The 17,172-nt window shown below is 45.3% G+C and overlaps 1 protein-coding gene across 2 annotated transcripts; it reads right to left on the reverse strand.

Annotated features, from left to right (window-relative positions):
* Positions 1 to 6: 6 nt before the first annotated feature.
* On the reverse strand, positions 7 to 7,890 carry LOC130131365 (cyclic AMP-responsive element-binding protein 1). 2 transcript variants are annotated; one of them, XM_056301031.1, is made up of 8 exons: positions 7,812 to 7,890; positions 6,052 to 6,149; positions 5,499 to 5,645; positions 4,775 to 4,875; positions 4,176 to 4,315; positions 1,381 to 1,563; positions 469 to 622; positions 7 to 212 (listed from the first exon to the last, which is right to left on the reverse strand). In XM_056301031.1, exons 2-8 carry the CDS (start codon positions 6,139 to 6,141, stop codon positions 68 to 70), a joined length of 960 nt encoding a protein of 319 aa, XP_056157006.1. In that variant the 5' UTR covers positions 6,142 to 6,149; positions 7,812 to 7,890; the 3' UTR covers positions 7 to 67. The 2 variants fall into 2 exon arrangements, with proteins under 2 accessions (XP_056157006.1, XP_056157007.1); XM_056301032.1 differs by lacking the exon at positions 7,812 to 7,890 and adding an exon at positions 7,448 to 7,799.
* Positions 7,891 to 17,172: the final 9,282 nt, after the last annotated feature.

Genomic DNA, 17,172 nt, shown 5'->3' on the forward strand with positions numbered 1-17,172 from the left:
TGTACATATGGACAGGCGGTTGGTTGGTGACCTCCTCAGGGCGCAAGTCGGCAGGTAGATCACCGCTTTACTCAGATTTGTGGCAGTACAAGTCTTTCAGGGCTTTCAGTTCCTCGATGAGGGTTTTGTTTTGGTTCTCCAACACGGCAACACGGTTCTCTAGACATTTCACATACTCCTTCTTCTTCCTGCGACATTCACGTGCTGCCTCCCTGTGTGCAACAGACAAACAGGAAAAACGTGAACATCCTATGTGTTTTGACAAAAGTCTGTGATCCACCATGTACTTGCTGTTGTCATACAAAATACACGTATGTTTTTCTGGCTGTTTCAGCCATTAGTTTCTCTACACTGCAGCGTAAGATGCTGTTCAACTGTGCTACCTAGCTGTAACAATGAATGCTGGGACTTCCAGTCCATGTCTACCAAGGTCTCGTATCCTCCCAGTCTGTCTAACAACACACACACCTGTTTTTCATGAGGCGCACCTCCCTCTTGCGCGTGACCTCCTCGGCTCCTCCTGTGGCCGGCAGAGCAGGGGAGGACGCCATGACAACTCCGGGGGCGATCGTGCTGGTTGGGGCAGTGCGGATCTGATAGGCCTGGACGTCTCCAGAGGCAGCTGAAGGGAGAAGACCAGAGCACCTTTATGTCTGCTGTGTGGCGCTCAAACCAAAAATGTTAATGCTTTCCTTCAATAGCAAGTTAGAAATGACATTTGAGTACATTTAGGAGGCCTGTGTTCAATCGGAAACTTAATTTTCCATTTCAAAATACTTTACCGATATCACTATTGATACTGACAACGGCTATGCAATATTATAAGGCAAATAAGCTTTGAAGTCCCTGAACACTCCATCCAGCCATCTATTATCCAAATCGCTTATCCTGCTCTCAGGGTCACGGGGATACTGGAGCCTATCCCAGCAGTCATTGGATGGCAGGTGGGGAGACATCCTGGACAGACCGCCAGACCTTCATCCCTGACTACCATTCATGACAAATATCACATTAGAAGGGAATCAACAACTTCAGATTATCTATATTTGGATGAAGCGACTGCTTCCCCCCCATTCTTTTAAGGTTATTTGGGAAATTCCACAACCTTTAAAGACCTGGATGTTGTCAGATTCAATTTTTTCAGACTTTTCCAGGTTTTGTTTTTAGATGTGTAGGGAAGCTGTGACCGTTATCTTGCCACCTTCACATTTTGCCTGGTGAGATGGGTTACCCAGTGTTAGAGATTGTGCTCAACCCTGCACAAATGCCCTGAGCAAACAATGACCCTGATCTCTCTGTGGACGGAGCCAAACAGAGGGGTCCTACAGGGATCAATATATCTTAATCATCGCCATCATCATTCTTCGTCACACTCCCCACCTTGTACCACCACCTGGTTGCTGGGCACCAGGATCTGTTGCCCGTCACTAGTCTGGGCGTACTGCAGGATGGTGGTGCCCGGCTGGGCCGCTGCAGTGTTGGTCATGGTCAGCGTCTGCAGGCCCTGCACCCCGTCTGTGCCGTTATTGGCCAGCTGGATGGCCCCGCCCTGGGTAATGGCAACTGTGGAGGGAAAAGACAACAGCAGTGTTAAAATGAACATGACAAGGTCAATATCCAAGTTCCATATTGGCTTTAGTTACATTTACATCAAACTTTTATACATGGTGAGTCACAATCAGGACAATGATGTGTGCTGAGGTACACACCACATGATGGCCCTGTGTCTGGGTAAAGAGTTTAAAGAACAACAGAAAAAAACAATTTATTTGCAAATTTTTATTTTTTCCAAACTGCTTTCCCTAGCATAAACTGTGCACAAGTTCCAGAGAAGAGGTACATAAAAGTTGGTATAATTTTATTTTATTATGGTTGACGTTTTTCCTTTTTATTCTGTCTGTTCTCGCCCATGACTGAGAGCTTCATTGATTTACTGGCTATTTTAATCACTTCACTTGATCCACCAAGATGGTGCCGCAGACAGCAGCCTCGGTTCTGCGCTCTCTAGTATTTTTTCTGTTTGTTTATTTTCCAGCTCTCACTCTCTGATCACATTCCACAGCAATACATTTTAAACCTCCGACTATCCACTGGTCAAACTTTTTCGCCATTTTTCATTGATCCGGAAAGTTTTACTGAGCTTTTAGTTGGATGAGCAGCAGCTCTGTATGGGCTTCACTGGAGCCGACGATGGGTGGAAGCGTGCCAGGGTGCTCATTTAAGTGCAACAGCGGGGATTTCAAACTATGTTCCTGTCAATCCACCTGGCGAATGTCCACTCTCTGGCCAACAAGATGGACAAACTGCTGCTCCTCAACAGAACAAACTCGGGAGTTTTCCAGATCTGCTGCCCTGTGCCTCACTCAAACCTGGCTTGGTGAGCATATACCGGACTGCACACTCCATCTGCCGCACTTCCAACTCCTCTGAGCGGACCGCGAAATGGAGCTAATGGGGAAAAACAGAATCTGCTTCTATATAAACAAAGGTTGGTGTACAGATGTCACAGTGGCCAAAAAAATCATCTGTCCATTATCCAAACCACTTATCCTGCTCTCAGGGTCATGGGGATGGTGGAGTCTATCCTAGCAGCCACTGGGTGGCAGGCGGGAGACACCCTGGACAGGCCGCCAGGCCATCACACATTCACACCTAGGAACAATTTAGTACAGCCGATTTAAGTGTTCATCAGAATGATGAACACTTAAACCTGTCAATAAGTATACAGTATAATCCCCATGTAATATACCTGTAACACTGAACATCCACTGTACCTACAAATACTAAATTATATATATATTATATTTATCCTGATGAGATCAGCCAGGAGTCTCCGTGGACTATGATGTTTGCAGATGACATTGTGATCTGTAGTGAGAGTAGGGTGCAGGTGGAGGAAAGCCTGGAGAGGTGGAGGTATGCACTGCAGAGCAGAGGAATGAAGGTCAGTAGGAGCAAGACAGAATACATATGCATGAATGAGAGGGAGGACAGCGAAATGGTGAGGATGCAAGGAGTAGAGATGACAAAGATGGATGAGTTTAAATACTTGGGGTCAACTGTCCAAAATAACAGGGAGTGCAGAAGAGAAGTGAAGAAGAGAGTGCAGGCAGGGTGGCGTGGGTGGAGAAGAGTGTCAGGAGCGATTCGTGACGGAAGGGTACCAGCAAGAGTTAAAGGGAAGGTTTACAAGATGGTTGTGAGACCAGCTATGTTATATGGTTTGGAGACAGTGGCACTGATGAAAATACAGGAGGCGGAGCTGGAGGTGGCAGAGTTGAAGATGCTAAGATTTTCATTTGGAGTGATGAAGGAGGACAGGATTAGAAATGAGTATATTAGAGGACCGCTCAGGTTGGACGGTTTGGACATGTGTGGAAGAGAGATGCTGGGTCTATTGGGAGAAGGATGCTGAATATGGAGGTGCCAGGGAAAAGGAAAAGAGGAAGGCCAAAGAGGTTTAGCGATGTGGTGAGAGAGGATATGCAGGTGGCTGGTGTGACAGAGGAAGATGCAGAGGACAGGAAGAGATGGAGAGGGATGGTCTGCTGTGGTGACCCCTAATGGGAGCAGCCAAAATTAGTAGTAGTATATATCCTGTAGTTCAAACAGTTTTAACATGCCAAAAATAAATCTAAGCACGCTGTATATACTGTATATTGTCATGTCCACCGACCTCATGTATATATGAAGTAACCTGCTAACATATTTATTCCAGCATCTTTGCACTCTGCACTACTGTCTTCCTGTTACGTCATTGTTGTTTTCCCCCCCTTTTTTATAATGTACTTTGTATATACATCTATATCTATACATGGTAGTTAAATGTTTATGTTTATCTTGTTGTTTTAGCTCTATGTCTATTCTGTGTTAGTACATGGAGAGCAACGGAGGAATCAGAGTCAAATTCCTTGTATGTGTAGGCCCACACATACTTGACCAAATAAACTGATTGTGATTCAAGTGTCTTATTTCTCTTGATTGTCCAACACCTTGTGACTTTGTTCCAAAACATGCTGCAGCGTTTTTTTCACTACATTATCAAAATACAGTAAGAAATATAGCGAAACGTGATTGCAATTACGAAGACAAAGAAGGCCTGCTTGGTCACCCTATACAGCTCTCTCCTGGTTGGAGTATCAACTAAATGCCTGGACGGGGATACTGTGACGTACTGTATTGTCCACTGCTGGTCTGGTAGATGGGGGTTGGCATGGTAACTGTTGTGATGGCGGGTGCTGAGTCATCCTCTGACTTCTCCTCCTCAATGCGCGGGACGGCTGGGGCGTCTGATGAGAGGTCGTTGAGGATTTTCCTGCAAAGAGGCATGAACACCAACCGCAACACACACACATGCGCACACACACACAAACATCTCAGCAGGTGCACATCATTTTATCAGATCCACTTGGGATGATTTGCTGAGTATACATTTTTTAGGCAGTGCTCTGCTGCACTTTGATATTTAAGATTGGCGTCTGGATTGTGTGCGTTTGTGATCGTTCAGCATTTTGGGCAGAAGTGTGATATGCACTTGTTTCTGTGTGAAGAATTGGTTTGTTGCCTGGGCTTGGAGCTGTGTTCATGCTTTGACCGCTGTCTGTATCGTAGTAACTTTCAAAGCTATATTAGTGGTTCAGTTGAGAGTATTATTTCCATCAGTGAAACATTAAAGAAAAGGGGCTGTATGTAAAAAAAAAAAAAGTTGAACGTGTGATAGACAGGTAGAAAGACTGTTACTTCTCACAGTCTTATGATAAAAAATAACACACACCTGTAAGATGGACGTCTGGAGAGGATCTCTCTCCTCTTCTGAGAATCCGTCACGCTGTCCACTGACTCCTGGGAGTCCTCACTCTCAGCAACAGTTGAAATCTACAGCAGTCAACAAAAACATCTTTTTTTTTTACTATTTTTTATTCATCCAACTCACTAGAGATATACAATAATGTCTTTTTATCACCATATGTTATGGAAGCCATTGAAAATATATGCTGACTGAAGAAGAAATTTGGCATCATTTATGAAGTTACTCCCTCAGTGAGTAAAATGAACATATGTGTCAGCATCCTCCTCTGTAAATTGCAGGAGCATGTGAAAGCAAATTCAAAATTTACAGGAAATTAAACCTCAAGATTATGGCTAAAAATATAAATGTGACTGATGTAAAAGATACTGAGATTATGTTTGAAAATAATGTTGACTTCACAAAGTTCTACCATGCTTTACACATCTTTTATGTACATTGTCACCATTTTCAATTACAGCAGGCATTTAAAGTGGAAAAAAAAACACTTTCAATATATGCCAATATCTGACAATGAACTGGGGAAACTAAGTGCACAAATACACTTGACTAAATGTAAAACTCTGCAGGAGACAAATCTGAAGAGAATAGAAAATAATCTTTAACACAGCTGTAGGGATGCGGTGACCGCTCAAGTCGTGACCGCCATTTGAAAAACAGAAAGGAGGTGAAGGGGTACTCTCATACCAACCTGTACGGTCTGGACTTGCGGGGACTGGATGACGGAAGGCTGGGCGGCCTGGATCACGCCGTGCACCTGCACCGTTTGGCCATTGGGAAGCTGCACCAGGGTCACCGTGGGACCGCTGGTTGACACCTGACCCGCAGCGATGGATGCCTTTTAACCATAATCAACACAATTGAGATGAATTAATGAACAGCGCTTCCTTTTGTTTTGGCAAAGTGAAAGGTAAGTTCCACTGGCATGAATACAGTTTTGCAACTGATATTTAGAAAAATCCAAAAACCACGCGATCAACAAAAAACGAGCACGGTACTTTGTTCCACCCACATGGCAGGACAAAACAATATGGGAATTGCACACAAATGAACCAGATTTGACCATCTGTTGACTTGAAAAGCTGGTGTCCAATCTGCTCTCATGTGCTTTATTTTTTGGCTCTTGCCTCTTTTGTTATTGAATACAAAGAATTCTGTGTGTATCGTTTTTGTGTGCTATCCCCTTATCGTTTGATACCAATGCTAAAGTAAAACATATGTCCTTTTTTAATTATTGGCTGTACCTGGGCCAGGGTGGCAATCTGCTGGGCCTCAGACTCAGAAACAACAGTTTCCCCACTTGGCTGTGTCTCTGCACCGGCCTCCATCGTCATTTAAATATCTGGAATAAGTAAGGCATGGTAACGTTCCTATGTCCGAGTCTGGCAACACTATTTGAGCCAGAGGGTGTGAATAATGTTTATATTATTAGAAGACATGAGACACACGGACAGTGATGTGGCATTTCCACAAGTGCTTATGAGCAGCAGCATAAGGGAAGGGTTTGGCAAATCACTTGTTTTTTTAAACATTTCGATTTATGTGGTTCACGTTTGAGGCAAGAGATTAATCTCTAAAAATGTGTAGAAACGTCGTTATGAGCAACACATCCACGTAAAGGTGTATCAGCTTTGAAATGAACAGGATTCAGTGTGGTGAGGAGAGGTCGCTTAATGTCGGTACCCTTGAAAAACAAAACCAATTTCAATCAACTTTCAAATTGTACTATCCATTTTGTACAAGTAGTTGTTCTTCCTTTTAGGTGGTGGCTCTCCAAACTTGGAACAAAATCCTTCCCTCAGCGCCATGCAGATTTAAATCACGTTATACAAGTTGGCAGTTTTTGCATCCAATGGTGCGCTAACTACACTATTGTGCAATTAGTGCACCCAGGGCTTCTTTGCGGTAGCAGGGGAGGGTGTGGTTTTTATCAGCAGGCTAGCAAATAACTTATTACTTCGTGTTAGAGAAAAGATTCAGCTAAAGGTTAATTTAACTCCAACGTTACAGCCAACTGTGCTGAGATGGGGGCGTTCCGACACGAACACGTTCACATTTTGAAAGGGTTTGCCGCTCAGATTTAGCGAGGCTAGCACTTAGCGGCTAATGCTAACCCTGGGGCTAGGCTAGTGCTTAGTAGCTTGCTAATGCTAACATTGTGACTCACCGCTTTAGCGAAGCTAGCATTTCGTACCTTGCTAAGGCTAGTACTGAGGCTAGCGAAATGGGCGAGGACAGCTCAGTTACGCTAGCGCGGGTCAGATTCAGTCTTCCCCGACGCAGGCAAGCGTGCAAGTCGGGATTTAAAGCCAAACGCAGAGAGAGCAAAGGAGGCTTTTGGAGTGAGTGTTCGTCGATAGTGTCGGCTGTGCCCCGCGTCGGGATGCACGTTAGCCTGAACAATCGGCGCTTTGGCTGGGAGTTAACGTTAGCTAGCGGGGCTAGCCCGCCAGGAGGGGAACGGTGTGGAGGGAATGTCTGCACGTCAGATTTGTTTTTCAAGCGGGACGCAGGCGAGTCCGGTAGTTTATCTGTCAGGTCGCTAACAGCTGCCGGGACCTGGCCTCATACACCTGCGTGTGTGCCTGATACTGGACCACAGTAAGGCCGGGCTGCTGGCTCAGCCCGTCAGGTTCGTACCATGTCGGGTCAGGCCTGAACGCTGAGAGTCGGGTTCGAATCTGGATCGGAACATTTTGCTGCACGTCTTCCGCTGCTCTCTTCATCCTGTTGCTTCCTGTCTCTCCTGTCACGTCTAATAAAGGCTGAGAACGCCCCAAATATGTATCTAGAATAGCGGTTTCACTTGGTGGGGGAAAAAAGACCCCAGCCCACTCCCATAATAAAACCTAACTCTCGGTTGTATTGCACACCAGTGAACCAGGCAGCAGAGAACGACGCCGCCATGATCTCTTTGTTGGCTTTGTACATAATACTGGCCCAAACGCTTCCTCCGGGCAGCCCTCTTTCTCTTTAGCAAACATGCGGACGCATATCCTCTTACCGACACAGACTCGCTTCGTCACTCCCGGGTCTACGGAGCTCCACTTTTATTCAGACCGACACGTAAGAGACCGCGTCAGGCTACACCTCCGCCGCGTCACCGAGAACAACAACACGGAGAGGAGACGACGACGGCGAGCATTAGCCCGGTCGACGGCGCTCGGTTTTTTGCACGGAGAGAGCCGAAAACACACGAAGGTCGCCGACAAACGTGGCTGCCGCACGAACTGAACTGCGCACGGCCGCCACGGCTGGTGGGAAGCGACGCTCTCGCGCGTTTACGCATTAGCCAGGACAATCAAAGGAAGGCGAATCAGGTCATCTGGACACAACGTTTATTCACAGGTACGGTTCGTCACTCGTCCAAGTGACATCTTCAGCCTAAACTGACTGCAGGTATCCCCACCCTTATAAACAATGCAGTGGCACAACGACTCGAAACCAACGACCAGTTTCATAGGCAAATATTTTAGTGGCCATGTGTACTATTCACAGAGGATTTGGGAATGTTCTCCATCCTACATTATTTTGATCGCAACTATTCCCCAATCCTCTGTGAATAGTACACATTGCCGTTGTAACCCTAGTTAACGGTCACGGAAATTTGCATATTGCACCGTGCATGGATAAGAAGACACGCTGGCCGCCGGCTCGCGAGTGTGACCCTTTAGTCGAGCGGTTAGCGATGTCTCCCGCGGTGCGGGCGTTACGGGTTCGCTTCCCGGCCGCGGCAGTTCCTGTGGTTGCGTTGGCCCCCGATTTCGCTATAATATGATCGTTGATTTCGGTCGCCATGCCACTGTATTGTTTATAAGGGTGGGGATACCTGCAGTCAGTTTGAAGAGGTCACTTAGATGAGCGATGAAACGTTTCTCTCAATTAACGTTGTGTCCAGATGAACTGATTCACCTTTCTTTGCTTTTCTTACCTGGGTTGCTGAGCATGCATCAAAACATTGTGGTGAATACCGACTAAAATCTACCATCTAACGTGGTTCCAGTTTGTACATGCGCGAATATAGTTTGTCATCAGCGACAAACAGAAACCGATATGACTGTCAAGGTTTACAATTTGCTATTTTACGTTGGGCCCTTGTCTGTCCAGTCTACTTTTCAACTTAGAAAAGCACATTTAAAACCAACAAATGACAGCCAAGTAAGTACACAGATGTTTTACATCAAGCAAAGAACAGCCAACAACACAAACTGTTACTGTTGCTTGATATTTTTAATATAAATTACATATGCATTTTTTTATATTTCATATATTTGTAATTCAGCACAATTTAATTACATGAGAGTAATCTACTCCCATATTTTCGGAATGTGTGTGTGTGTGATGTTAGTGTGTGTGTGTTAGTTAGTGTAGATAGCGGGACCGAAAACTAAAGCACTTATGATCCTAATTCTTTTTGGAGGTGATAGGTAGTGTCTCAGAGAGTAAGGGGAAAATCCCAGAAATTAAAATTATGCATAATTATGCATAAATATGCAAAATATGCATTTTTCTAAAAATGGCACAAAAAAAACCAAACACTTTTCTCGGCATTTCAGATGATTCTGAGCATCTTTGATTTTTTTCACCAATATAAAAAAAAATTCTGGGACTTAGAAATATTTTGGCATTATGCAAAATATATGCATTTTTGCAAAAATGCACTTATGATCCTATTTTTTTTTGGGATGTGGTAGGTATTGTTCCAGAGAGGACCAGAAAAATAGCAGAAAATTAAAATAACTATAATAATTATGCAAAATATACATTTTCTAAAAATGGCTAAAAACCACTTTTCTCGGCATGTCAGATGATTCTGAGCATTTGGGGGGAGGGAGTTGGAGTGGGGGGGGGTTTAGAGGCAGGGGGAAGGCGGTTAGCTGGCAGGATGAAGAGGAGGGAGATTTAGATGGGTGGATAACCAAACCGCTACATTGTAGCGGGGTTCTTCTAGTCTAGTATTATTATATTAGTAGTATAGTGTGTCTTCTCCTGAATCGCCATCTCACTGTGGTGGAGAAGCTTGCGTGTACCAATGATTCCAAGAGCTATGCCGTCCGGAGCTTGGCTCCTGGTAGGGTCACCCAAGGTGGACAGGTCAAGGGGGAGGTTGCAGACGAAGCGCGATCCAACAAAGACCTCAACGGCGGAACTGGTGGAAGATGTCTCCAGGTCACAATGACAGTGAAGGCGGATGAAGACTGCAACAGAGGGTGGTCCCTAATCGTTTGGGTTCGCCATGCCATTGGACTCTGGCCACCCCCTGCCAAGGACCGTGTGGTGGCTGCAGGCGCATCAGCCACTCCACGTAAATAGCTGTTACACACAATTATGTGGCTCCAGGATCAGCATCTACACCCACCTGAAGACCCAGAGGGACCCAGAGGGAGCCAGAGGGAGGACGGTCATACTCAACCCCGAGTGACCACCGATGATAGTGTGGTGACCCCTAACCGGAGCAGCCACGAGAAGAATAAGAATACATAAATAAGTATTGTATTATTTGTATGTAAGTATAATTTATTAGTATATTTTTGATTTATTACCACATTTTGTTTATCTGTTTCAAACTGGCTACTGCATATGAAGTTCCCTTTTGGAAAACTGATGTAGTTCTAGTCTATAATCATCATCTGTAACAATCAGATAGTGGTAGACTGCAATAATCCAGTCTGTCCTCTGCACATCCATCACTGTCTGGTTTGCACTGGCCAACAAACAAGACAGGGAAAGACTGCAATGGACAGTTAGCTCTGCAGAGAAAATCACTGATGCCAACCAGCCCTCCATTCAGGACTTATACACCTCCAGACTCAGGAAACGGGCAGGCAACATCACTGCTGACCCATCCCACCTTGGTCACAACCTGTTCCATCTCCTCCCCTCTGGTAGGCGCTACAGAGCACTGTGCCCCAAAACAACCAGATATAAAAACAGTTTTTTCCCCCATGGGCTGTCATTCAAATGAACGCTTAACACTGTCAATAAATCCAACCATTTTGTGTTATACATTGTACGCATAGTGGTACGCTCTGTCATGTCCATCTACCTCAGGCTTGTATGTAAATAACCTGCTAACATCTATTTCAGCATCTCTGATATAGTCTCTGCACCACTGCACTTTATCGTCTCTTATTTCGTCTGTATAAGTCAATCTTTGTGTATATATCTGAAGATTGTTGTGTTGTAGTGTCGTTATTCAATATTAAGTACACTGAGACAGCCATGAAACCAGAGTCAAATTCCATGTATGTGCAAACCTGCATGGCCAATAAACACGATTAAGGACGGCTGGTATAAATGGGCTAACAGGGCTAAGCCCTCCCTACCTTTTACAATAAAGATGAGAAAATAATCGTTAAAAACCTTAGAACAGATTATTGTAGCGAATTCGGGGGACAGCGCATCCACAGGAACTGCCGCGGCCGGGAAGCGAGCCCGTATCGCCCGCACCGCAGGAGACATCGCTAACCGCTCGTCTAAAGGATCAGACCCGCCTACCACCGGCCAGCGTGTCGTTTATACATGCACGTTACATTATTTTAAATTTTGGTGGAGCCTAAGAGCAGCAACAGCACCAATATCAATCAATCAATCAATCAATCAATCAATCAATCAATCAATCAATCAATCAATCAATCAATCAATCAATCAACCAAGTTGCATTTCATATAGCACTTTTCTCACAGCGACAGCCACTCGAAGTGCTTTACAAAGCGCTTGTGCCTACAAATCGGCAGAAAAACACAAAATACATCTAAATGAGTTAATTTTTTACAGCCCAACTACAATTGCATCAGCTTCCATTCATCTTCGTGTTACGTGGGTGACAGGCGTCTTGGCGCGCCCCCTTAATTTGCTGCTCATTTGGGCTAAATCCAATCAGCCCACAGGCCGCTGACTTTTGACCAATGGCAGCACAGACAGCACGTACCGGAAGTGCTGCCTGTGTGAGCGTGGGAAGGGAGAAAAGTGAGCGACTGTGGCAATGGCGGCCGCGGGCGTTAGCATGAACGAGGTGGATTATTTACTTTCTTATCAATTTTCTTCGATGTCTTCGGAGGGAAATTGGTAAGTGAAGAGACCGGGGACACATCGTCCAAACGACGTTCAGATAACACAAAAGGACAAACGACAGAATCACAAGTTTTGTGTTACTTGGTTACAACAAAAGGACTGGCTAACGGCAAGTGTATAGCTAAGAATGGCCTTTTCTGTTATCCATGTTGGCTTTATGGGGGAGACGCGGCTTGGACCCAACAAGGAATCGTGGATTTGAAACATTTATCCGACAGACGTAGGAAACATGAATGCCGCACCAGTCACACTGGAAATAGCGTAAAGCTGTTGTAAACTACTAATAAGACACGTTAGCCCCTAGCTAACGGGTCTGACCCTTTAGCCGAGCGGTTAGTGACGTCGCCTTGTGGTGCAGTACACCCCGAATCGAACCCCGCACCGGGCAAGAAAATAACCGGTTACACTGTCAATGCTGGGTAAAGTTAGCATCGCCTGTCAACTTGACGAGGGCCACCGCATTTCTGTACGGAGACACAGCGAGCTGGTGAAAAAAAAACAGGCGTTCATTATCGCGGATCGTGGACTGTATTAAATGTTGTGGGGCACGTGAGCTAGCTCTGCGGGGGGTCCGACGAATCTCCGACTTCACTCCAGCGGGGCGTGTTTCTGGATCTTATTGACCAGTTCTGTGTTTAGCTAGCCAGTTAGCCGACCGCCTGTCAAACACACAGGTTGCCAAGTACACGTCTTAAGACAAGCCAAAACGACTTGCTTGATTGTATGTTAGCTGTTTATGGACAAAAGCTGGCTGATGAAATATCGCAGGCACCATTTGTGGCTGTGCAAAGCAAACCGATGAGACAATCGACGTGGCACGTGTAAGCCAGTGCGTGAATCCGAGAACAATCTTCAGAGCACTTTTTCTGAAACATAGAAATGAACACGAGTGAAAAGCCATCACAATCCCCATGACATCTGCAGAGTCAGAGAGGTGCCTCGGAGTCAGTACACTTAAGAGGATCAAATCATTCCTCCGAAGTACTGCGGGGACAGGATAGGCTGAACGCCCTGGCTGTGCTGTCTATTGAGCGGGACTTCGTCCAAAAATCACCGGACTTCAGTGACGTGGTGATTCACCTGTTTCCATCCTAGAAAGGTCGTCGTTGTGAGCTTCTCTTCAAATAAGGTAGGCCCAAACCTACAGACCTCTTAAAAGACCACCAGACACGTATAGTTTCCCTATCTACATATTGCTTGTCTCTCTTCTGCAATGACCGTTATTTTTGCTGAAGTTACCAAGTTGTTTTATTCGGGGCATATCTGACACAATGTGTTGCAAAACAGCTGTGATAAAAACAGCTGCATTATTTATTTATTGGCAGTCGTTTCAGTTGGGACACGTTTTGTGTGCATCCTTAGGTGAGCCCTTTTTTGACATTGTAGGCTACATGGTTCTGCAGTCTGTTCCATCATGTAGCATGTCATTCCATCATTCTTGATTATGTTGTTGTTAGAAATGGCATGTGCTAATGTGTACAGAGAAAAATATTCAAATGGCGTGTGTGTGTGTGTACACACGTGTGCGAGAGTTTTTTGGCATCAGGTCATTCTTATACTTCTCTATAGTGTTGTTGTAGAGCACTTGCTATAATAAGGTATACAGTGTCGTTGCTCTAAGTTGTTATCTCAGATGTTGTGTTGCTGTTGCTGCAGTATGAACTATAGATGGGTATGCTATATTTGTTAGCCCACCCACCCAATATCACCACCAGCCGTCCCTGAACACGATTCTGATAGCTTGGTTCTGAGCGGCTGCAGTGCTGGCGTAGGCCACTTGGTGGCGGTAGATGTCTATCTTTTAGCTCATGGTTGTCACGTTTGGTTCTCTGTCCTGTTCATTTCTTATTAGCTCCAGACTGATGCTGCTCGTTACTTGTCAGTTAGTCTATCCTACAATATTGGCCCTGCACTAAAAACACCTTTCATTGTGACTTACGGAAAACTGGGGGGCCACCAAGCTGTATTGGTTATAATGTAGTATTTACTGCCCTCATGGCGCACATTCCTCTGGCCCCTCATGGGAATCACATCTTATCTCCAACCATAAAATGTACTCATTAACGGAGTCACATGGTGTCGGGGTACTAGTGTCGTGGGAGTGAACGATTATAAACTGTGGCGGCAGGCTGAAATCCTGAGGGGAAAATAAGACTTCAGGAGCAAGTTATGACCATCATCTTTATGTGCCAGGTCATTTCAGAAGCCTTTCAATATCCTCCAACATGCACACACACACACACACACACACACACACACACACACACACACACACACACACACACACACACACACACACACACACACACACACACACACACACACACACACACACACACACACAGACTAATAACCATATGGAATGTTCAAGTGTATGTCCTTTATTTTAGAGACAAAGGCTGGACAACAGCTGCTAGTTTCACATTTTGCTCTTTGGATTTTCCACCTTTTGTGGAGATCGGGATGATCTCCGCAGAGTCAATAGAGTGGAATGGATGAACACCAGACAAAAATCTCACCTGCTCACCAAAAAGTCTGAGGGCTTACATAGGGTATCATTTGGCCGGCGCCCCTCACCCAGGAAGTATACGTATTCAGACAGAAATCAACCAAATACAATTTGGAACCAATATTTAATGGCTGCTGACAGGCACTCACAGACTGAAAAACACTTTTTTTTCATAATTATTTGCATTATACAACTAAATTGTATTTAACATGTTGAAGTAGATTTTCATCTCTTGATGTGTGAAGGGGGTGGCACCCCAGCTCCCTGTACTGGCCAGCTGCCACTGGATACAGGTCATGGTTTCAGCACCAAAAAAGGGATTTTTACAAAAAAAGGTGATGACAATTCACACGAGCCTCTACCCGTTACCACGATTAAACCGGGACTCCCCCGCAACGAAACTAATACGTCACCAAAATGGACACCCAGGTGTAACCGGTGGTGTCTCGCGTGCATTGTGTTTGAAGAATTGGCCCAGACCAGGATAGCTTTGGAGGCAATCTCCGTTTATTCTGACAAAGTTAGAATGAAAAAGAACCAAAATCCTCCGGTCAATAGTGACATATACTCTCCAGCCCTACTCTCATGTATAACATAAAAAGCGTGCGATTAAGGTGGGAGGCATAATTTATAGAGGGGGACCCACGGAAGTGACCGTGGGGGAACGGGAACTGAAGAAACGTTTTGCACATCGACTCTGGAGGCATAGCATGTCAGGTTAAAAACAGTTTAGTAACGCAGATAGCATCTGGATGTGGGCCACTTCAGGCAATGATGCGGCAATGATGGCCTTCTTCTGGCCCTAACAAAATGGATGTGAGCCTGAAATTGCCCACATGTATAATAGCAAATATGGCCCAAATCAAATGTGGGCCTTTTTTGGCAAAGATGCGGTGCTCTGGGCAACATGTAATCTGGTTATGACCCTGAAGTGGCCCGTGTGGTAAATGGTGAATATGGCCCAAATATCATAAAACAAATATGGGCCACCTTTGGCAAATATGTGGCACATGCGGCATTACTATGGCTTGGTTCTGGCCCAGATCTGGCAAACAGAAGCGGACTGCCCAAGAGCCATCATTTCATGCGGTACGTGGGCCGGATGAAGTGTCGGGTCTGGGACGGGTCCGGGCCACAGCAATTTTGCTATCTGGGAACTATACACAGATTTTGTATGTAATTATAATACCACATATTACGACGGTTTAAATGACTCTGTTACACAGGCAGCGATCATCATTACACTTTGGATGTACAGCGTATAGGTTCAGGGAGCGCCTCTACGGTTGTTGTTGTCCCGGTTTCAGCTTCTTCTGGTGCTCTTTCTGTCACTCAGTCCCTGTAGCTGAATTGCTTGAACATTGGTTGCCTCTAATACCGATGGGCAGCAGGAACAGCGGTGATGAGTCTGCATTCTCCAGTGGCGGCTGGCCAGTACAGGGCACTGGGGCGCTGCCCCCTTCAAATATCAAGAGATGAAAATCTACTTAATCATGTTAAATATTATGTAGTTGTATAATACAAATAATCATGAAATAAACGTGTTTTCAGTCTGTCAGCACCTGTCAGCAGCATTAAATATTGGTTCAAATGGTATTTGGTTGGTTCTTGTCTGAATACATATACTTCCTGGGTGAGGGGCGCCGGCCGAACGATACCTTATGTAAGCCTTAAAACTTGTGGCGAGCAGGTGACCTGAGGCTGCTGTCTGATTGGTTTCTTCAGATTTTCCAGGGGGCGCAGTTCTGTGTGCCCCAGACACTCCCACTTTTATTGGCAGTGAAGTGGTATTGTTTTAATGTCTTTTGATCTAATGTGATTGGACAATTCTCGTGGCTGTCAATCATGTTCACACCCACCACGATGCCTCGTCGGAACTGTCAATCATCCACCGTCTATGAACACTGATAAAATCTATAGGCCACATTGTCCTTCCTAATAACTATGTGACTGTGTGGACATTAAAGCAGCTGTCAGGTGTGCTGCGCCAAAGTAAATCACGCCCCCCCCCCCCAAACATTTTTGGCACCAGCCACCACTGGTTGCGACAGCTGCTTTGGTTTGTCATGTGCTGCTGTGTGCCACCCATCCTCACAGTACTGTCAGTATTTCTGTGCAAATCTCATCCCAAATTTGTACCTCACGCAAGTATATTTTCCCTTGTTTCTGTGAGAAAAAAAAAGAACAAAGTCTGTAGTTAAAAATCGAAACTGATGTCTCCAAAGAATCATTAAAGTTTCATCTTATAAGATCGATAAAGCCCACACAACCAGATTTTGCCGGAATTTAAAAAAGGATTTTCCGTTGTGATGCTTGCCAGCATCGCGGCCATGACAGAGTAATAGTGCTTGGGTCAGGATGTGGTTGCAAATAATTAATGACTGCGAGGTTTTGCTGGAGCAATTTTCCATACCAGTGGAGTAAAACTCGCAGTACATCATTGTTTAGCCGTAGAGCGGCTGCAAAAACAGCGGCAGAATGATGCAGCACCGGTCCACTTGGCATGAGGAGAGTACGGCAGTTTTAATCTTCAGAATAGGAGCTGGAGACAGGAACAGCACTCCAGACCAAAAGCCCTTTCCCTTTTCTCTAAACCCCGCTGTCAGAGCCCTTAACGCTGGCTTAACGCAAACCTCCAAAACCCCATCGACACCAAAGCCCCAAGGCATGCTGTCTCTCTCTCTCTCTCTCTCTCTCTCTCTCTCTCTCTCACTCATTTCCTCCACCTGTCTCACTCTCTCTCTCGCTCTTTGGCTTTCTCAATCACGTCCGCCCGTGCTCT

The sequence above is a fragment of the Lampris incognitus genome, chromosome 21 (genome assembly GCF_029633865.1).
Source record: "Lampris incognitus isolate fLamInc1 chromosome 21, fLamInc1.hap2, whole genome shotgun sequence".
NCBI classification, from domain to species: Eukaryota; Metazoa; Chordata; class Actinopteri; order Lampriformes; family Lampridae; genus Lampris; species Lampris incognitus.